This window comes from Chrysemys picta, chromosome 4 (assembly GCF_011386835.1).
Source record: "Chrysemys picta bellii isolate R12L10 chromosome 4, ASM1138683v2, whole genome shotgun sequence".
NCBI lineage: Eukaryota > Metazoa > Chordata > Testudines > Emydidae > Chrysemys > Chrysemys picta.
In genome coordinates this window covers 75,949,599-75,972,120 of record NC_088794.1, presented here as the reverse complement: position 1 = coordinate 75,972,120, position 22,522 = coordinate 75,949,599, and the positions used below count along the sequence as shown (strand labels likewise).

General features: G+C 41.0%; 1 protein-coding gene across 6 annotated transcripts in view; it reads right to left on the bottom strand.

Moving 5' to 3' along the window:
• Positions 1 to 1,516: 1,516 nt before the first annotated feature.
• Positions 1,517 to 22,522, bottom strand: part of LDLRAD3 (low density lipoprotein receptor class A domain containing 3) — a 182,911-nt gene continuing 161,905 nt past the window's right edge. For 3 of the 6 annotated variants that reach the window (XM_065592766.1, XM_065592772.1, XM_065592768.1), the window contains 2 exons: positions 13,203 to 13,548; positions 1,517 to 10,199 (listed from right to left, as the gene is read on the bottom strand). In XM_065592766.1, the coding sequence (XP_065448838.1) occupies positions 9,938 to 10,199; positions 13,203 to 13,548 (608 nt within the window). In that variant the 3' untranslated portion in view covers positions 1,517 to 9,937. The remainder of the gene's footprint in view (positions 10,200 to 13,202; positions 13,549 to 22,522) is intronic. The other 3 variants (XM_065592767.1, XM_065592769.1, XM_065592770.1) reach the window with 3 other exon arrangements.

The window sequence follows — 22,522 nt, the reverse complement described above, 5'->3', positions numbered from 1 at the left end:
TAATTCAAGAATTGTGTTAAGATCATGCCTGGTAAATAAGCATGGGACCAGAAATTAGTGAACAAATATTGGCGTGTCAGAAATTAGGCCTAGTTGGTGGACAAAATAATGATGGGATAGGCTATTCCATCTGCCATTCCACTTGTGGGTCCTTAAAGAGACTTTGGGGAGCAAAATTGGCTACTGGAGTGAGCAGCCACCCCCACCATCTCCTGGGACCCCAGGCCTTTCTCCTCCTGATTCTGAGAGACGTCCTGACCAAGCTGGCCAGAGAAAGGGACCCAGATGACACCACCCTTCTCCAGCTGAATCCCAAACACAACCTGCACTGAAACAGGATTAGATTTAAACAACAACAGTTCTAGCCCATCTCAGCCAATCTCTCCCCCCCAGGACAGTTATAACCATCTTTGATACCATCTAAGAGATTGTTAAACATGGGAGTTTTTTCTTCTAAATGCTCTCCAGCTAAAGGGAAAAAGGGATGTTGCTAAAATGAAAAGTCTTATGCTTTTTCCTTCTTGTCTTTATCTTTAATAAAAGGCTAAAAGGATTTTTAACAGTGTATTTGCCATGGTACTAAACAGGCTGAGATCTCTGTATACCATACTCCAAATTTTGTTTAACACTGTTTAATGTTGGACAGGGACTGAGTTACGTTAACACCTTTGGTCCATTTATTCCAGCTAAACAGTCCTCCAGGTCAGGTGTAAGGGACATTGGTGAGGATGGGTGGAGCAGCTTTCACTGCTGCCGTCTAGGCTGAGCTGTGTGGATAAAATGGGGATTTTCACTCTCTAAAGATGTCAATCCAGCACTTTCCCCAGGTACTGAATGCAATAACCGCGCCCTCCCCCCCACCACACCCTGGATTTTGTTTTGAAGAGGACGCTTAATAAAGGGCTGTGAATTTTCTTACCAAGATGCCTTTACTTCAGTTACATGTAATCAATAAATCACCTTTCTGGACTGTAGTGCATCATATCTAGGAGGACCTTTCATTTCTCTGACTGATAATCTAAACTGAATGATCAGGAAGCTGCATACCATCAATATGGAAAGAAACACCACCTGCAGAGATTGTTGCCGAACAACAACATTAATTTTTATGCCTTAAAATGTAAACACTGGTTCTCCATTTGTAAGGTAACTCCCTTCCCTTCATGTGCCAGTATATCTATGCTTGTATCTGTAATTTTCACTCCATGCATCTGAAGAAGTGGCTTTTTACCCATGAAAGCTTATGCCCAAATAAATCTGTTAGTCTTTAAGGTACCACCGGACTCCTCGTTGTTTTTGTGGATACAGACTAACATGGCTACCCCTCTGATACCAGTCTTTTGCTATGTGTCTCTATAGCCACCCAGCACAATTAGGCACTGATCTTGATTGAGGCCTCTGGGGTGTTACTACAATACAAACAACAATAAATAATAATGACAAAACTATGACTTGCTTCAGACGCCTGGTTGTAAAATGAAGCACAGATCAAAAAGACGATGTAGAAAGACAAAAATAAGCAAAACAATGTTCATTTATATATATTAAAAAAAACTATATTACTTTTTTTTTTTTTTTTACAAAAAAGTTTAGAGAGGTCAACATTTAACAACAAATATGTTTAACAGAGTTAACAATGTTTAACAATAGCAACAAGAGAACATGAAATGAGACTGAAAAAGTAGGCTACATCTGACAGAATACAAGCAAGAATGACAGACTTCACACTATGAAGGACAAACTGGTCAGAGTTTTTACACAGTTGTCAAGTGAAACTAACTTTATTAAAGAATATAGAATACATTTTAAAATTTCCAGTTTATAGTAACAAACTAGGTGTGGTTTCAATTTGCAACTTCTTTTCTGGTTCTCATGTAAAATCTTGATTACAGAAGTAAAAGCAAGATCAAAACCAGGGGGAATAGGATGGAAACTAAGGCCACAACCCCACAATTGGATGTATGATCCTCACACCTCTCTGAAAGTCACCTATCTGATTGCATGATCTGGGTCTAGCATTATATTCAGAAATCATTTACAATGGTAAAATATGCAGCAAGATTCTGTTTCACAAACAAAAAAGGATAGTCCTCCTAATTTACTCAAGGGTAGTACATGCAATACAGCTTCTGTCTGGCATTAGTTAAAAATTAGTGTTTGCCATATGCTCACCACTTTAAAACTACAGCATTAGTTCCTCCTTTATTTATATTTATATTTAAATATTCATTAATAATTGCATTCAGAATAAAAAATGTCCCTCTGCTCTTTTCATCAGTAATAATTTTCCCTTATCTTCTGAAGCCATTTGTCTTTTCTAAGATGTCTAAAAGTAAAGAGCCCAAGATCATCATGCTGCAGTATTAATTCAAATGGGGATCCTCTCCTTTCCCGCCCCCCAACTTCTAAATCCATCACAAGGGCCCCACGTGCTGTATCTAAGTACAATGCTGTAAATAAAACTGATCTGACTGAAAAGGAGACAAAGAACTAAGCCCGTTATTTAGAATCCCGATGCAATCGGTGCTGTTGTGTGTTTCAGCCTAGATAAGAATGGAGAAAGTTATTTCCAGACACTCTTTTAAAAACACTACTCTAGTTTCCCATTAGCACAACAACAGAGGTTAATTGTAATTTGTTTTATATCTTACTTCAGATTATTATAAACATATCCAATCACAGCCTAAATTTCAAGGTGCTGTATCTGCAGCACCCAGTGACTTCAACGGGGCTTGTTGATGCTCAGAACTTCTGAAGTACATGCCCTCCAAGCCCAAACCCTGCTTCCATTGGGCCCATTCTGATCCTCTACTCCTCAAGTGGTTCCACTGAAATAAATGACATTATTTTAATACTCTAATTGCTCTGAGTAGTCCCATTGAGACTAGTACCGCAGTACCAATGGATCTACTCAATGCAAGTAAGATAATCAGATTTGGGCCCCATAGCAAAATCCCCATAGTCTTCAGTCATGCAAGATCAAGCCTTAAAGAGTTGTTCATTTGTTCTGCTGCAACATGTAACCAAAAGCTCCTTGAGTATGGACACCACGGTTTAGAGTCAAGAATAGCTGCAAAGTAGATCATCATAGTAAAGTCCAGTTTTCTTGGGCATGTAGAGAAACATTTCTTTCACATGGTGCTGCATAACTGTTTTCAACTTCAGCTTTACATGCTGAACTGATCAAGAAGCTTCAGATTTCAATTTCATCAATGCCACAGTTGCTACCACCCCTTCTAAAAAGATCACTGAATTATGCACTGTAGTAACACTTCTGGAAGGTGTCACATTACAGATAATTCCTGTGAAATACTATAGCATTTTCTAAATAAGGGGTGGTTAGCAAACTCATTCTTAGCACTATGAAAATGTGTAACGGCAAAACTTCTTACTTCATTTCCTAGGATGAATTGCTGAGGTTTCAGGACGCCTCAAAATTCATTAGTTCCCATAGTGTAGAGTGTAACGCTACATTTCCACAAATAAAGAACCACCAAGATGGAGAAGAGATGTATTCCAGCCCTGTATATTTCAAGAATTTGATAAATAACCAAAAGTGCAACAATGCACAAACTGCTACCACACAGGTTAGTCTAATGTGTCTTGTTACCAAAAAAATTCCAACATTGAACTGGAAAGGCACAATCTCCTTTTACAACCCAATTTCAATGCCCAATCCCCACTTTCAAAACACTTTTTTCCTATACAGAGATAAATACACCCTTACCTGGAAGGGAAGCAAATACACACCCCTAGAATGCATTCTTTTTTTTAAAAAAAGTCCACATGGATCAACTTCAATTCAAATTTACATGAATATATACACCCTGAAAGAATATCTTACTTATATATGACAGTGACTGATACAGTGGGACGAAGGAGCAGATGACATGATGTCTACTTGGTACGTGCGCCCTGGCAATGGGAGACAGTGCTTCCAAGACATGGCTGTTTGCACATGCTTCTGATGTCTGGGAGTACCTACTCGCGCATGGTGAAATTCAGCCCGTGCAGAAGGCCTGCACAAGGGATATGTACCATGTAAATCCCACTTAAGCCCTATGGCTGAATTTCACCCGGTACCTTAGGGGACTTTTAAAAAATATTAAAATTATGTGGTGGAAAAATTATGAACCTTTGAATAATCATTTTTTAGAAACGTGGAGTAACATTTCAAATGCCAGTGATATGAATGGGGATAGGAAACACACAGATTAATTCCGATGCTCTATTATGTAGCACTTTAGTAAAAGGCTGTTCAAAGGAAAGGCAGCAGAGTCTCATGGTTACAGAACAGGTCTGGGAGAAAGGAACTGAATTTAATCTCCAGTTTTGCCAATTCAGTTTTGTGCCTCCATTTACTTATTTGTAAAATAAAGACTGGATATTAGCTACATGCCAAAGATAATATTTAGCTCTCTAGTGGGCTATAAGGACAGCACACTTAGCTGCCCACTCAGCCTAGTGCAGGAGGGCATAACTACATTGCATGAGCTTCTACTAAAGGTGAATCTGGCCCTATGTTTGTGTGCTGTACAAGTAGTTAATATTTAAGCAACACTCCTCAGCTTTACAGTTCGGGATGGTGTGACCCGTAGAGCCCCTCAATGCCAATTGACAAAGAGTTCACTGTTCTGTAATAGCAACTCCTATCGGGCCTGACAAACACAACATTTAACACAATTCTGTCATCGTATTTATCTGTAAGGAAGGTTAGGGGAGATATCAAATGAAAGCTTATATCCTACTGGTCATTGTGTGATGTATGTATGGATGATATTTAAAAAGTTGCATGCACTGAAAATATGTTTAAACTCTGTAACCAGGCAGGATTGATAAACAAGTCTTTCCTAGACAAAGGAATGTTGTTTTACCTTGTCTGCCTAGATCGTCTATACACATTAAGCAGGATAAGCCAAATACAATGGGCATTACACCTTTGCATCTCAGGTAAACAGGAGGCAACAGTTAACAGGAGGGTGAGAAAGCAGCATGACATCAGCACCCTGGGGTTCAAACCAGGGTCTGAACCCCAAGGGGGTCGTCCTGACTCTGGAAATGAAGACACTGAACTTTGGGGAACATAAGGAGAAGCAAAAGGACATTGTGTTACCCATTCCACTCAGGAACACCCTTTGCGGAGGAGAGGTGATTCATGAAAAATCTGGATCCCGATTTGACTGAAAAATCAGCAAGCTCTGCAGAAGGTCTTTGAGGGTGAGAAACCACTTTAGACAAAGGAGTCTAGACTGCTAACATTAGGTTTAGTTTCTTAGAAGCGTGTTATACTTTTCTTTTACTGGTAACCAATTCTGTTTCCACTATCTTTACTTAGTATCAATTAAATCACTGGTCTTTATTAATAAACGTATCCTTTGTCATATTATAAATCCGCCTCAATGCCATACATAAAATAAAATGCGACTCCTCAGCTAAATCAAACAGGCTGGTTTGTACATTGTCTCTTTGGACATAATGAATCTGGTAATTTCTGAGAGTGCCCAGTGATGGGGACTGGATACTAGAGGGGAACACTCTTCAATGGGGCTTGGGGTGCACCTAGGGTAACCAGACAGCAAATGTGAAAAATCGGGACGGGGGTGGCGGGTAATAGAAGCCTATATAAGAAAAAGACCCCAAAATCGGGACTGTCCCTATAAAATCGGGACATCTGGTCACCCCAGGTGCACCTAATGTTAACCCGCAAGGTGAAGTAAAGGCTAGCAGAGCTTCTGAGGAGATTGTTTGGGGTGGCTAACAGATTGGAGTGACACCCAGTTTAGCACCAGTAAGTCTCTCTTGTACATAGATAGGGGGTAACAAAGTAACCAACAGTCCTGAGTGCCCCAAGAAAGATGGGCTAAGCAGGGACCATATGGAAATGCTTCTGATAATTAACTTGAGGGGCAAGCAGAGGTATCAGTGATGCTTTCTACTGCACCGTCTCACTTTTAAATCCACCATTTGTAAAATTCACCAACATTTTTGGCTCCAAGATACTACAGTGATAGGCACAGAACTGATGCCTATGATACATAGGTAAATGCAACACTGACAAATGCTCATTCATATGCATGCTGGGACCATACATTAAATGAGTTTGCCCAAGATCAGTTTGGAGTTGTGCTCTGAAAACCTTAAGTTGTTTCACCCCTATTATTCCTATTTTATGTCTATGTGCACTGGCATAAATCTGGAGTAAGGCAACGGTGTATCAGGCTCTGTATGAAGAAATGGATACAACTATATTTCAGGGCTAATTTCTATCTGGATATGAGAAAGGGCACTGTCATCTCTACTGTATATAAAAATAAACCATAGGAATATAGCGGCATTCAAAGTAGCAGCAACAGGGACAGCTTAGCTTTCTTCCTTCCACACCGACTCCCTGTACCTACAATACTGCTTTTCACAGTGGCATTTAAACACTATTTCACTTATGGTCCAAACATTTCAGATGGAAATATTCCAAGAATGGGAACATAAAATGGAAGAGAAATACTGGGCTGAATTAATGCCTCGTGTAATTCCACTGTGCTTTTGTTTTTATGCAGAAACTTAAATTTCAACCAGGGAAACTATGAATAATAGCAAACGTTGTAGAACATAAATGGTTTTCCACATGTCACCAATATTTTTTAGTATGAAATTTAAGTATTGTTTCCAAAGATACCAGAAAGATATCTATGCCAGTGAAATACATTACATATATATGCACACACACCCATTTTATGTTATGTAAAAAGCCATATGTGTATGCATGGATATATATTTTACAGGCAGTGCTGGCAGTATACCTCTTATTATGGTTGCCTGATACTTTTCATTATAGGACCCTGTCTCTAGTTTGCTTATAGCTTTTCCAAACTTTAGACATTTGGGCTGAAGTTTTCCATGCCAGATATCTGCCAGTGACTGATTTTTGTTTTTAATGTTTCAGCCAAAATGGCCCAGCACTTTCAGAACACCAAATTAGGGAAAATATATTGTTTTGCCACATTAAAACAATTCTTACAACCATTTGGTTGAGAAGTTTTAGTGCCCTCATATGTTGGAGCAGGCATTTGAAACTTGTCAGAAAGTGGCCTTCATGTAAGGGATGTGCCGTTTGCTTTTCCTGTGGAAAAAAACATCCAAATGTGAAAACCTCAATTCACTCAGAGACTTGTCATAGCTTCAAAGTTAAAATTTCCAAAGGTTTTGTTCACAGTGAGCATGCTCCAGCCCAGGGATTGAGGGGTGTGGGAGAAGCAGGACCTGGCTGCTGCAGGTGGGGAGGTGGGGAGCAGAGAGGGGAATGGGGGTGGGCATTGGAACTGAGAGCAGGGAGCCAGTTTCTTCTACACTATCAGTGAACTATCAGTGAATGCCCTCCTGGAGCTCAGACAATGTGGAGGAGGGAGCCACCTGACTCAAATGCAGAGAGGACAAAAGCCAAACTGGATCAGGGAGGGAGACAGATGGGCTGGGCAAGGAGACAGGGAGCCGAGGTGAAGGGGGGGAAAACAGATCTGATGAGGACCTGAGGTGTGGGGGGAGAAATGGGATTGGCAGGGCAACGAGCCAGGGAGAGGGGAAAGTCTCGAACAAAGAGCCGTGTACTGGGTGAGGAAAGGCTAAGATGGAGGAGGATCCTTGGCAGGGTCAAGAGAAAGTTGATGAGCAGCCAGGAACGGAGGGGGGGTGGGGGGACGGGGAAACTGGGACTGACAGCCAGGAGAGGGAGACTAGGACTGTTTGGGCATGAGAAGCCTGAGGAGTGGAGATTGGCATTGGCTAGGTGACGAGAATGCAACTGAGATTAGGAGCTTGGGTGGAGAAAAGACAAAACAGGGTCAGGTTGGAGACAATGGAACAAAAGGCACTGCCTGAGAGGAATTGGCAGAGGGGTTTGTAGTCACTAGAGGACACTCCCCTCAAGAGTTTGGAATGAAACTCTCAGTTCCTGGGTCTCACCATCCCTCTGCTGTCAGCAAACATCTGTGAAACCCACTGGCAACGTGTATAACAACCCCTGTTAGGATGACAAATTACTACTGCTATCAGTTACTCCATTAGCTCAAGTGGCAGAAGTCTGTGCAGTGGATCTAAAGGTTCCAGCCCTGCTGATGACCTATGCTGGATGTTAATATGATGCTACATATTGGAATTTGTTTCTTCAGTTTGCTTTTTAAAAAAAACTATGAAATTGCACACAAAAAATTACATTAAAACATTAAGCTTGCTAATCAAGTACTCAAAAGTTAGGGCATGCCAGAATTAAGGTTGTGTGCACAACTTTAGTTTGGAGTCTTTGGGCATATGCATTAGGGTACAGTCTTAAAACTACATGATCACACACTATTTTTTCTACAGGACCCCTGCCTCATTCAGTGCACAGGATGCACTTGCTCTGGGGATAAATCAGGGTTGTGTAGTAAAAGCAGTTGTCTGTAGGACTCCTGCCTCATTTACTGCAGAAGCTGGAAGGTGTGTAGTGGATGAAGCAGGTGACTGCAGAAGAGAAAGGATGGTCTTATGGTTACAGCAGCTGAAAGTTGCCCTGGAAAACTGAAATTCTATCTCCCTTTGCCTCCGAGTTCCTATGTGACACTGGGCACTTAAACTAAACTTTTCAGAGGTGACCACTTACTGTGTGTTCCTCAGTATCTGGGTGCCCGACTTGAGACTCTGGGGTCTGACCTGCAGGAGTGCTGAACACTCACAGCTGCAACTGAAGACAATGGGAGGTATGTTTGAACATATAAAGTGCTATAGAATGGTAAGTGCTCTAAAAATCAGGTCCAAGGTGTCTCAAATTGGGCATCCAAAATTAGTGGACACTTTTGACCTTAATCTCTCTGTGCCTCATTTCCCATCTGTAAAATGGAGATACCAGCACTTCATCTCAGAGTTGTTGTGAAAATAACTTCATTAATGTTTGTGAAGCTTCTTAGATGCTATAATGAGGAAGTGCCACAGAAAAAACATGAGAAAATTAATAATTCTGCCTTCACAGCAGGGTTTGAATAGTGTGCAATAAATAAAGCCTAGAACCACAAATTGAACAATGAGGCTAAAACAAAATATTGAATAGCTGCTCACTAATGGAGCACAATCCACCCTGAGCACACCAAGAGGCAGGAATCCTGTGGAAATAATTAGTGTGTGATCATGTAATTAAAGATTGTATCTTAATGCCCACAAAAAGGGGGTCAAATTAAAGTTGCCCAGGCAACCTGAATTCTGTCATTTCCTATATTTTGAGTGCTTGACTTGGTAACCTTAATGTTTTTTTTCAACAGTATTTTTGTGTGGAATACCTATAGATATTACACATGCACATATATACATACATATACAGTAAAGTACACCCTGAAATACATTATATCACAAAGTCTTAAGTATTCAACAGATCTGAAACTTGAATCCCAGGCTACGTCTACACTACCTCCCTGAATCGGCAGGTAGAAATCGATCTCTTGGGGATCAAATTATCGCGTGTTGTCAGTACGCGACAATCGTTCCCCAAATCGACGCTTGTACTCCACCAGCGGAGGTAGGCGTAAGCGCCGTCGACGGGGGAGCCGCGGAGGTCAATTTGCCGCCGTCCTCACAGCGGGGTAAGTCGGCTCCTATACGTCGAATTCAGCTACGCTATTCGCGTAGCTGAATTTGTGTATCTTAAATCGACCCCTCCCGTAGTGAGGACGTAGCCCCAGACTTAACCCTTCCTCTATCAACTCTGGGCAGTTCAGACGTGAACCTGGATCTTCAGCTCATGGCTCTGGTCTTTGCCTATGATGAGCCCAAACACCAAAACAGAGCACCTGTAAAACTTGGGGAAGTTGGGATTTGGATTCAAATCAAATCCCATTCTGAACATCACAGCTCAGGCCCATCTCTGACGGTAACAAGCCACAGCAGACTAACCCATATACCCTTTTCAATTCCCCGGTCACATTTCTCTTTCAGCAACAGGACTGATCAGAGAGTCATTTTGCTCAGGTGTTCTCTCACGAAGCATTCTGTGATGGTCCATACTGTTACTGACACCTCTTGTCCGACTGCTGCCTGTGCTCAAGGGGCTTCCTGCCATTGGAGTGTCTGTGCTCACCAAGCTTCCTGTCCGAGATCGGTAAGGAGGGAGATCTGTCTGACTGGGGGATTCAGAATCTGAGCAGTAAGGGGGTGGAGGAAGATCAAACCAAGGGGGTCTGCTGCAAATACAAGAGAGTAACAAGGTTACTGAAGACAATGGTACTGGGGAAGTATAACGAGCTCCAGAATTGTGTTCTAACAGGTTACGAGTTGGGCAGTCAGGGGCAGGGGTTCCGGGGGCAGTCAGGGGACAGGGAGAAGGGGTGGTTGGATGGGGCAGGGGTCCTGGTGGGGCTGTCAGGAATGAGAGGAGGGGTTGGATGGGGCCGCGGGGGCAAGCCAGGGGTGGGGGGTCCGGGGGCAGTCAGGGGACAGGGAGCGGAGGAGGGGGGGTGGATGGGGCAGGGGTCCCGGGAGGGCAGTCAGGGAGCAGGGAACCCGGGCCACGACCCCCTCCCCTAACCAGTTCTCCATACAATTTCTGAAACCCGATGCGGCCCTCAGGCCAAAAAGTTTACCCGCCCCTGCTCTAGAGCTTTCAGCTGGACATCATTTACAGGCACTAAATTCTTTTATAAATTTACAAACAGAGGTGAAAAATCTGGGGCTGTGTATATCAGCCTCTACAAATAAAGTCAATGGTGTTACTATGGAAAAAATAGGCAAAAAGTACTATTCAGAAAGGGCTACAGGCTTGTTGGAAAGAAACAGCACACTCAAATTCACATGTTTTTGGGGGGTTCACAGATATATATTGTGACGTTGCACGCCATATGCTTTATAAAAATATGCTTATGAATGTGAATATGATGTAACTGGAATATGCTTTATTCAAAAGGTCTCTTGTAGGGAGTCATTACAAAGTTTATAATCTACTGAGTGTGTTCATCCTATTTGTTTGCATGTATTATTTCTACATCTGAAGTTAGGAGAATAAGATATCAACTTGTATTACTGATGTAAACATATTAAGTGGAAGCCATTAAGGGTGCTTCAGAATCAATGAACTGTAAATGGCTCTGTTTACTTGCAACCCTTCCTGTGTAGGTGTGGGCCAGCCCACGAAGAATGGAGGCTGAGGTCTTACATTGACATGTCACCATGTCACATGATGCTGGAATCCATCTTAAATCTGGGACTTTTCCATTTAGGAGGAGGGGTGGGGACCCAGAGACACAAAAGATTCACACCTTGTGCCAAGGCTATAAAAAGGGGTGGAACAGGACAGACAATCATGAGAAAGCTCCTGTTTACCACCTAAGATGTCTGCTGGAACTAACAAGGTCTGTACCAGGGGAAAGGATTGGGCCCAGACTAAGAAGGAGTCTAGGCTGTGAAAGAAGCTTATTGGACTATCTCTGAGGTAGAGCTATTATCTGTAATCAGTTTCTTAATGTATTAGGCTTTGACTTGCATGCTTTTGCTTTATTTTGCTTGGTGACTTACTTTGTTCTGTCTGTTATTACTTGAAACAACTTAAATCCTACTTTTTATACTTAATACAATCACTTTTGTTTATTAATGAACCCAGAGTAAGTGATTAATACCTGGGAGAGCAAACAGCTGTGCATATCTCTCTATTAGTGTTATAGAGGGCGGACAATTTATGAGTTTACCCTTTATAGGCTTTATACAGAGTAAAACAGATTTATTTGGGGTTTGGATCCCACTGGGGGCTGGGTGTCTGGGGTCAGGTAACCTGCAGAGCTGTTTTCCCTTAAAGCCTGCAGCTTTGGGGGTGTGGCCCGGACCCTGGGTCTGTGTTGCAGCAGGCTAGTGTGTCTGGCTCAACAAGACAGGTTTCTTGGAAGTCCCAAGCTGGCAGGGAAAACGGGCTGAGAGGTAAGTTCAGCACATCAAGTGACAGTCCCAATGGGACCGAACCTGTCACACACACACACACACACACACACACACACACACACACACACACACACACACACACACACATATATTGTTTTTTGAATTTCTAAATAAGTGCAGAAGTCTTATTTGTCTAATACCTTTGGAAGCAGAGTAGTGCCATGTATCTGGGTTATTACACTTAATGCCACTAGCACTGAAGACCTTGTGAGATACAATTTTTTAGATTTCATTTTGGCTAAGATGACAATTGATCTTTGGACAAATCCTGCAGCCCTTAATCAAGGGAGACTCATTGGGAGTGCTACAGGAGCTGGCCCTGTGTATTTAAACTCTGAGCATCTGATATTTACTATGGAGCAATCTCAGGGTTTTCATATTTCGCTCCCAGATTGGCATGAAGTAACACTGCTGAAGTGATAGTTTTCTTCCATATTGCAGTCATCCCTGTAGAACCCCAAAGAGCCAGAGGGTACTGATTACTTGTGTCAAGAGCAGGAGTGACCTCAAAAGAGAAGTGTACTCAGGTGATGCCCCTTGAATCCTTAAATCTCTTTCATGCCACTGGGTGCAGAGAGACTTCTGGACTATTAATTCTGCAGGTTAAGGTGAAGCTGGGAGGGGGAACCTTTTTCCTGTGTACACAAAAGAGGCTGGCTGAATTTGTTCCCATGTAAGTGAACAATCAATAGTTACAGGTAGGCTTGGCAGAATTTGATTTTAAACTAATTTTGATGGATAATATCAGTGTTTATTTAAGTATTTTTTAAAATTTCTATTTAAATTTTCACAGTTGCAGGAAATTATGGGGGGGGGTCAGACAATGGAGGGGTCAGACAATTATTTAATGACAGCAGACAATGAGATTCAAAGAGTTGAAGTTTTTAACCATTAAAAAACAAATGGTCAGCATCACAGGTGAAAATATACAAAGTAAATATACTTAAATCAAACTCTAATAAGTTCTCTAGAATCATATTTTCACTTTGCCTATCTGTATATTTCGATAATTTTTGTCAGTGGGTGGGTGTGCGGAGAAAACAATATTCACCAATATGATTTAATTCTTTCAAACCTAATTATAGGTCATTATAGTATAGTACAATTATAGTATTAGAATACAGGGAATATTTGTACCGACAAATAAAACAATGAGCATAAATGCTACGATGAGAACACATGGGAAGCATGGTGACCCACAGAGTCTAGGAATTGCAACTGTTAGCATAACTTTGGGGAGACTTAATTCCCATACATACCTTTGGTCTAACACAGCCTCTGAATAGGATGGTGGAGAATCCAGATCCAGTGGCCTGTGGCAGGTCTGGTTGGACATGTACTGAACTCCATTGTTGACATTGTAGGTGACGCTGCAATGGTGTGGATGATCAAGGACCACCAGCCGGGACAGGAGGACAGGGTGCTGCAGCCGATGCACAGGCAGGCTCATGAGGTTGTTGCGTTTTCGTTGGTGGTGCAAAACCAAGGCGAGGAAAGCCACCACCAGCACAAAGATAACTGAGCTGCCAATTATAGCATAGGTGATGCTGGGATAATATAGCAGTTGGTTCTCTGAGGTCACATAATCCTGGCCACTGCCAGTTTCTGCAAGACACACAAAAGAAGGGGGAAAGCTTGAGATTTTTCTCAGCGAATAATTTGGTGCTTGTCATCAGCTGCATTTTCTGCTAATGTACCATTTGATATGCTGCCTGACTGGCTTCCAAATGAATTTTCTTCCTTAGAACTGTGGAAAACTAGCTTACTGAAAACATACATGCACAAAACAGATATTGGCTGACAGAATCACTCAGACCTCCTCGGATGCACAGATGTGCTCATGCACTAGAAGGAGATAGCAAACCAATTGGAAAGAGGAAATACACTATACATCGGAGACTGCCTTGGAATCATTCACTTTGTTACAGTGCACATGCCTTTGTTATCAACTCCACACCTGCACCTAACCAATACAGCAGATTTTTCAGGGTTAAGGTGAGGACTGTGTGCGGACATGTAGGTACAGTACTTTGAAAGTGTATTCAGCAAAGAGCGTGAACTGAATCAGACAGATTAGAGATGGAAAAGGCCTATTATTAATGTTAAAAAAACAACATCCTTTCATAGCACTGTATGAAGCACATGCATCCGATGAAGTGGGCTGTAGCCCACGAAAGCTTATGCTCAAATAAATTTGTTAGTCTCTAAGGTGCCACAAGTACTCCTGTTCTTCTTCCATAGCACTGTAAGTTTACGTGGTGCTTTACAAATAGTAACCAGATTCTCTGTCCCTGATCAAGTTGGCAAGAGCAAACGGGACAAATGGCCACTTCTGCCAAAGAAGTTGGCACAGCCGTGACAGGGTTTAAAAAAGGGACTGTTCCAGCCAAAACAGGACGTATGGTCACCCTAAACACTATTGTTATTTGTATTATAGTAGTGCCTAGAGGCACCAGTCTTGCTTGGGGCCCCATTGTTCTGGGCACTATAGAAATGCATCCTAAGAGACCACCCCTGTTCTGAAGAGCTTACAATCCAAATAAACACAGTTGGGAAAGAAACAGAGGCTCAAAGAAGTGAAGTGACTTGTCCAAGGTCAGCAGCAGAGGCAGGAATGGAAACAACTGTCCTAGCCACAGGAACACGCTGCCTTTCAGTAATATTTTTTGAAGAGTTAAGACTGTCGTCTTTTAGAGGACACCTCTCTTTATACAGCAATAATTAAATGCCACTGAAGTACAAGACAAAAACATCCCTCTACCTCAGAAAAGCCATCCATCCAACCCCCGCATTCCTGGCTATAGAGCATCAGGATAGCAAATGCTGACAGACAATTCTTGTTCCATTTATCTGCCTACGCTAGCAAAACTGCTGGCCACCTAGCATTCCATAGTTGCCAGTTATGATTTCGCTAGCAGTGAAACAAACCAAACCAAAGACATATATACAATTTCACAAAGATTTGAAGTGCTTTATGACATCTCAGGAAAGCTCTCCTTGGATCTCAGCCTCAGGATATTTGGCTTATTTCTCTTGGTGTTTCAAATTTCATATTGGTAATTCACTTTGATGATAAATGCACAACACACACTTGACAGCAACATTTAAAATAATTTCCCATTACTCAGGGAATGGAATTTAAAATGTCCCATTCTTTACTTTCAAATATCTCAGGGTTAAATAATGGATTCTTTTTTTTTTCTTCCAAACAAAGAGAATGCCTGAGATGAGGGAACATAATTTCCTGCCATTATCTGAATCTGAAGAACTATTCTTCTTAAAGTAAATAAATCTGGTTCATTGACAAGATCATTATTACCACAAACCAAAAAATTCCGCTGTGGGCCAATAACAATCCAAGTCCTACCATGGTATCATTCCAAGTTTCCATGATATCCATTGTCAGACTTCAATGAACATCTTTACTAAGGCTGCTAATGTTGTGGCCCTTCTACACTCTATGCTCTACACTCTATGCCTCTCCACACAAATGTGCTGGACTGGAAGCTTTAAAGACCTCAAAATTACCAACCAATGTTTGTTCTTGGTTCACTTCAGTAAAATGAACTCGAGATCGTACATGTGAAGAATCTCAAAGCAAGTCAAGCAAAGCAGAAAGAAGGAGCAAAGGAATTTACCTGCATTAGTACATGTGTTTACAGCTCATCACATACTGATGCTTTTTCTGTAATCCGCTCCACAATTCACTGAATGGCTGAGTTCATGTCACATTACATAAGGATGGGCCAGAGTGGGGAGAACAGTGATAATCAGTTAACACGCTTCAACTCTAACTTGGTCTTCCTCTGTCAGTCAACATTGTCATTCTTCTTTAGTTTTCAGGTGAATAAAGATAATTACATCTATCTGGTTTTTGTGCTTATTTCTAAATCATGGATAATCCAGATGATTTTTATGTCCCAAATATTTATATTTTATTTGCAACAGATTTAAGGAAACTATAATCCCAGATTGAAGGCCAAATACTATTATCTTGTGGTGTCTATGTGTGAGGCAGCTACATACATTATGAGGTCCCAGTGTTTTTGTTACTGTTTACCACTCAAATTTCATTCAGCTCAATTGGCCATTTGTGGAAGTTGGGTGAGAAGAGAACATCAGTGCAGAACTGAGACTAATTAGTTACCAGAGGATTGCTTTGAAGCAGGGTAGTCCAATATATTTAATAAAAGGAGAAAAATGGGTGCAGTGCATTATATGTCAACTTCTCTGCAAGCAGAGGCATCCTAAATGGATACATAAACTTTAAACTAACATGAACAATCAGCTGCACATATACAAAATGGGAAATGACTGCCTAGGAAGGAGTACTGCGGAAAGGGATCTGGGGGGGTCATAGTGGATCACAAGCTAAATATGAGTGAACAGTGTAACGCTGTTGCAAAAAAGCAAACGTCATTCTGGGATGTATTAACAGGAATGTTGTAAGCAAGACACAGTAAGTAATACTTCTGCTCTACTCTGTGCTGATTAGGCCTCAACTGGAGTATTGTGTCCAGTTCTGGACACCATATTTCAGGAAAGATGTGGACAAATTGGAGGAAGTCCAGAGAACAGTAACAAAAATAAAGATCTAGAAAACATGGCCTATGAGGAAAGATTGAAAAAACTGGGTTTGTTTAGTCTGGAGAAGAGAAGACCGAGGGAGGGGGGGAGGGGAGAGAAGGGGGGCAAGGACAACAGAGAGGAGACATGCTAATAGTTTTTAATAGGGCTGCCAAGCGATTAAAAATATTAATTGCGATTAATCACGCTGTTAAACAACAATAGAATACCATTTATTTTAAATATTTATGGATGTTTTCTACATTTTCAAATATATTAATTTCAATTACAACACAGAATACCAAGTGTACAGTGCTCACTAAGTATTTGTAATCAAAAATAAATATACACACTATAGAAAACAAAACAAAAATGTGTTTTTCAATTCACCTCATACAAGTACTGTATTGCACTCTTTATCATGAAAGTTGAACTTACAAATGTGGAATTATGATGTACAAAATAAACTGCATTCAAAAATAAAACAATGCAAAACTTTAGAGCCTACAAGTCCACTCAGTCCTACTTCTTGGTCAGCCAATCACTCAGACAAACAAGGTTGGTTACAATTTGAAGGAAATGATGCGGTCTGCTTCTTGTTTACAGTATCATTTGAAAGTGAGAACAGGCATTCGCATGGCACTCTTGTAGCTGGCATTGCAAGATATTTATGTGCCAGATGCGCTGAAGATTCATATGTCCCTTCATGCTTCAACCACCATTCCAGAGGACAGGCTTCCATGCTAATGAGGGGTTCTGCTTGATAACGATCCAAAGCAGTGCGACTGACGCATGTTCATTTCATCATCTGAGTCAGATGCCACCAGCAGAAGGCTGATTTTCTTTTTTGGTGGTTTGGGTTCTGTAGTTTCCGCATCAGAGTGTTGCTCTTTTAAGACTTCTGAAAGCATGCTCCACACCTCATCCCTCTGATTTTGGACAGCACTTCAGATTCTTAAACCTTGGGTCGAGTGCTGTACCTATTTTTAGAACTCTCACATCGGTACCTTCTTTGCGTTTTGTCAAATCTGCTGTGAAAGTGTTCTTAATTTAGCATATCTGGCATGTAAATACCTTGAAACACCGGCTACAAAAGTGCCATGCGAACACCTGTTCTCACTTTCAGGTGACATTATAAATAAGAAGCAGGCAGCAGTATCGCCTGTCAATGTAAACAAACTTGTTTGTCTTAGCGATTGGCAGAAGAAGGACTGAGTGGATTTGTAGGCTCTAAAGTTTTACGCTGTTTTGTTTTTGAGTGCAGTTATGTAACCAAGAAAAATCTGCATTTGTAAGTTACACTTTCGCGATAAAGAGATTGCATTTCAGTACTTGTATGAGGTGAATTGAAAGATACTATTTCTTTTATCTTTTTACAGTGCAAATATTTGTAATAAAAATAATATTTAGTGCACACTGCGCACTTTGTATTCTGTGTTGTAATTGAAATCAATATTGAAAAACATCAAACAATATGTAATAAATTTCCATTGGTATTCTATTGTTATAAGTGAGATTAATCATGATTAATTTTCCTGTGTTCCTATCCAGTTCACTGTACTTCCGTGAAAGCTGCTACAACCACAGTAATCTAAGAGCTATACATACCAGATCTGGTTTATTTAGCCTGTCTTGAGCACTGGCCAATGCCTGATGCTTCAGAGAAAGGCATCCCTCCCAGTCTCCCCTCCAAAAAATCTTGCAGAAAACTTCAGAAACTTTCTCCCTTTGCAGGAACAGGTACGCACTACTTACTGCCTACTCCACTTGTGGGGATAAGGGTTCAGTCTGAAAAGCAACAGCTACTGTCAAGAGGCCCTTCTCTCCTATCCTGTGGTGGACAATAGGGGGTCCCAAGATTGTACAGAGTCAATAGTTTAACTTTTTTCTGTTAGCTTGAGAAGACCTAACACAATGGAAACTTACTGGTTTTCTTTCTCCATTTCAGTGCTATTTAAACAGAATAATCTTAAATCTAATCTTCCTGATGTACGGCTGTAGCATGCCAAGTTGATAAATCCAGTATGCAAAAGATGAGGGAGTCCTATCACGTGATCCTGCCATGTCAGTACTGTTTGGTTTGCACTCTTTGAAAAGGCAAAGCTTCCAGTTCAAACAAAGATTAGAAACAATAAGCATTCCTTAAAGGTCAATTTTCAGAACAATTCGCCAGAGAGGAAGACTATACCTCTTTAAAAAAATAAAATAAAAAAAAGACCTTTCCATAGCTGTGCTATGGAAAATATTATAGCATGTTTTCTTCCTACTAAGATGGATCATATAATATGTGCAAGACATTTCTGATGAGGTTTTACTACTACTTTTGTCAAAAAACATTTGCAGAAGAAAAATGCTATCGCTATATATATATTTCAAAAGTATTTCTGGAGAGACTTATGACAGATCTCTCTGTGACGGGTTGGATCACAGAAACCCCCTTCGGCTGCCAACTGATGTGCCAAGACTACTTCTGCTCCTGCCTTCCTTGCCAGCTTGGGACTCCAGAACCCTGCCTGGTTGTGCCAGACATGCTTGCCGGCCACAAACACAGACCCCGGTCTGAACCACATCCCACAAACTGCAAGCTTAACTGAAAGCAGCTTAAGAAGTGTTCCTGTCTTTAACACTCAGATGCCCAACTCCCAATGGGGTCCAAACCCCAAATAAATCCATTTTACCCTATAAACTCATAAATTGTTTGCCCTCTATAACACTGAGAGAGAGATATGCATAGCTGTTTGTCCCCCACCCCAAGTATTAATACATACTCTGTTAATCAATGAGTAAAAAGTGATTTTATTAAAAACAAAAAGTAGAATTTAAGTGGTTCCAAGTAGTAATAGACAGAACAAAGTGAGTTACCAAGCAAAATAAAATAAAACACGCAAGCCTATGCCTAATACAGTAAGAAAATTGAATACAGATAATACCTCACCCTCAGAGGTGTTTCAGTAAGCTTCCTTTTACAGACTAGTCTCCTTCTAGTCTGGGTCCAGCAATCACTCACACCCCCTGTGGTTACTGTCCTTTGTTCCAGTTTCTTTCAGGTATCCTTTGGGGTGAAGAGGCTCTCTCTTGAGCCAGCAGAAGACAAAATGGAGGGGTCTCCCAGGGGTTTAAATAGACTTTCTCTTGTGGATGGACACCCCTCCCTCCCTTTGCATAGAATCCCAGCTAAAAGATGGAATTTTGGAGTCACATGGGCAAATCGCATGTCCATGCATGACTCAGAACTTATATTGTTCACATGCTACCTTGAACGTCCTCAAATAGACTTATGTGGATTGGAGCCTTCCAAGATCCATTGTCCGTTAAATGTTTCTTGATTGGGCACTTAACTTGCCCATTCTTTTCTCAAGAAGCTGACCAAATGCTTTACAAGGCTACTTAAAATCAAGCAAGTGCACAGCCAATATTCGTAACTTTGAATACAAAAATGATACATGCATACAAACAGGAGGAACAGATTCAGTAGATCATAACCTTTACAGTGATATGTTACATGGCATATGTAGCATTAAACATATTCCAGTTATGTCATATATACATTCATAAGCATATTTCCATAAAGCCTTATGGGGTGCAACGTCACACTCTCCATCTAGAATTCTTTACCCAGGAAATCTTTCAATAAGAGGAAGCCCTGCATGCTCTCCTCTCAGAAAGGATGCACCTAACTCACTTGTTTGTTTTTTAATTTAATCACCGTGTTGTCTTATCAAAGCCTTTAATTTGAGGAGAAAGCTTTCCAGTGAGAGACTGTAGGTGCAATGCTGCTTCCCATACATGTCCCTTTCTGTTATCACACAACTTCCATATCCAGAACAGTGGCATGGGCCAGCAGCTTCTCCTTTCTGAATTTTTAGGAGCACACATACAGAGCACAATGTGATAGGCAGAGGGGCGGAAATAAGGACCCTGGCAGCATCGTGGCTGGATGCACGATAGTGGTTTAGAAAAATATATGACTTTAGTTCTGCTCTAATAACTTTCAGTAAATGTTTACACACTGCAGAAGTCGCTGAACTAAGTTTCTTGGTAATGCAGTCATCTTTTCCAGTGGAAAAGGACAGACGTACTACCCAGATAGGTTTACAAAGCAATGTCTGCTCTACTGTTTCTTGTATTTGACAGAAAAAGAGAGAGGGCAGACTGATTTAAATCAGATTTATATTTTTTTGTTACCAAGATCTATGTATTCTGATAGCATGATGTATAAACAGTTAATCAATGCCACTAATGCCTATTAAACCTTATTACCCGGGAATTGCTAAATGTGCAAACTAGAAGCTTCTGAGTGTAAGAAACTTCGTAAACAATTTAGGAAAAGGCTGATCAGGAAAACGTTACGAGTTGCGCTCAGAGGACTATTTTATTGACTGGGAACAAATTTGTTCTCTCAAAGTTTTAAAAAAGATCTGAGAGTAACGGCATTAAGCCTGTAAGATGCTGGGACGAAGGGCTATTATTCTATCTTTCACGAGCCTCTGCTCGAGCTTGGCTTTTTTCACACTTCATTAGGGAGAAAGCTTTTGAAACATGAAATCTGAGCCGACATCTGTAGCCTTAATGAACACAAGTCACGGTCCATCTCCAACAAAGACACTACTGTAGCAACACATTTAAATTCCAAACCATTCAAAAGTGGGGCTGCAGCCTCAGAAGGTTACAGGAGACAAAATTCAAACAGACGGAATTCAAACACAGACATGCAGACTGTTAGCACATTATTTATTATTTGTACGGCAGTAGCGCTTCCACGCTTCATTTAAGGATTAAGGGCCCAACTTCCCAAATTTCTCATCTTTGTATGGTTTCATGTTCCATTAAAACAAATCACACATGGATTGGACCGTCAAATGGCTTGTTACTCTGGTGTGGCCTATTTCAATTTCTGTATTCAGGTTTTTGTTTTTAAAGTACAAACAGGTGTGGTCAGTGTGGTATCATAATGTCACTATATTGTTTTTCTTTAAGAAGGTCTAATTCAGGTCAGAAGGTGCCCTAAGAGTTTAACTGCAGGTCTGTGCAGTATGCTTTCCCCTCACTTATATTTCCAGCAAAGCGGATGTCAGAACAGGGACTCGTGCCCTCATGTGCTTAAAAAGAGGAGGGGATCAGGAAAGCTCTTTACCCAGTCCAGTATTCTGTGCTAGCATTTTACCTATGTAAAATTTAAAACCCTCTTGCCCTGACTGTGCAATACAAGAAGAGAGCTTGTGACAGTTTCTGCAGCTGCTGGGTAGTACTGAATGAGCAGATATTGACTCATCAGATTGAAGTTCAAGAGTCTCACCTCTCACATGCCCTCCCTTTTATCTTAGACAAGGTTGGATAATTGTTCAACGCACTCCTTGCATCCCAATTTAAATGTTTAAAGAAAAAAGGGCAGAGCAGCAAACTCAGCAAACAAGTAGAGAATTAAAAAATACTTAGCTGCAACCATGGCAACCAAAGTTCTAAAATTAACTTGAGGGTGATGTAAAAGCTTGCAAAGCCAGAATCTGCTATCAAGCATGGAAACAAGGGCCCAGGTTTTGCAACTGGATGAAGGCCAAAGAGGAAATTAAAGTGTTACTGAAAAACAAGGAGGACCGTCCTGCCGTGAATATGAGCAGCACTTCATGGACATCTGATATTCCAGTGGCTGGTGATCTGATTAATACTGGCAGAATGGAAACGCTGCACAAAATGAAGAGGAAGAACGTTCTCCTAATAATGCTCTCCTCTGGTAACCTGAAGGAGTTTAGTTTCTTCTATTCCTGTCTTTCTTTTCTCTTCGAAAAATGCTGTGCATGTTTGAATCATCAAAGAAGCTGCCATGGACATGGATTCCTTTAAATTCCTTATACTAAAAAGTCTTATCTGCACTAGAGAAATTTACAAAATGACTCCTACCAGTGAGAGTCTAGCATAGCCAAAGCTCTAGGGGAGTTTCCAACATTTTTACCAACAAGTTACTTACAGCAGCTTTGTAACAGGTGGTCTCAAAATGCTCTGCTTTCTAACCTGA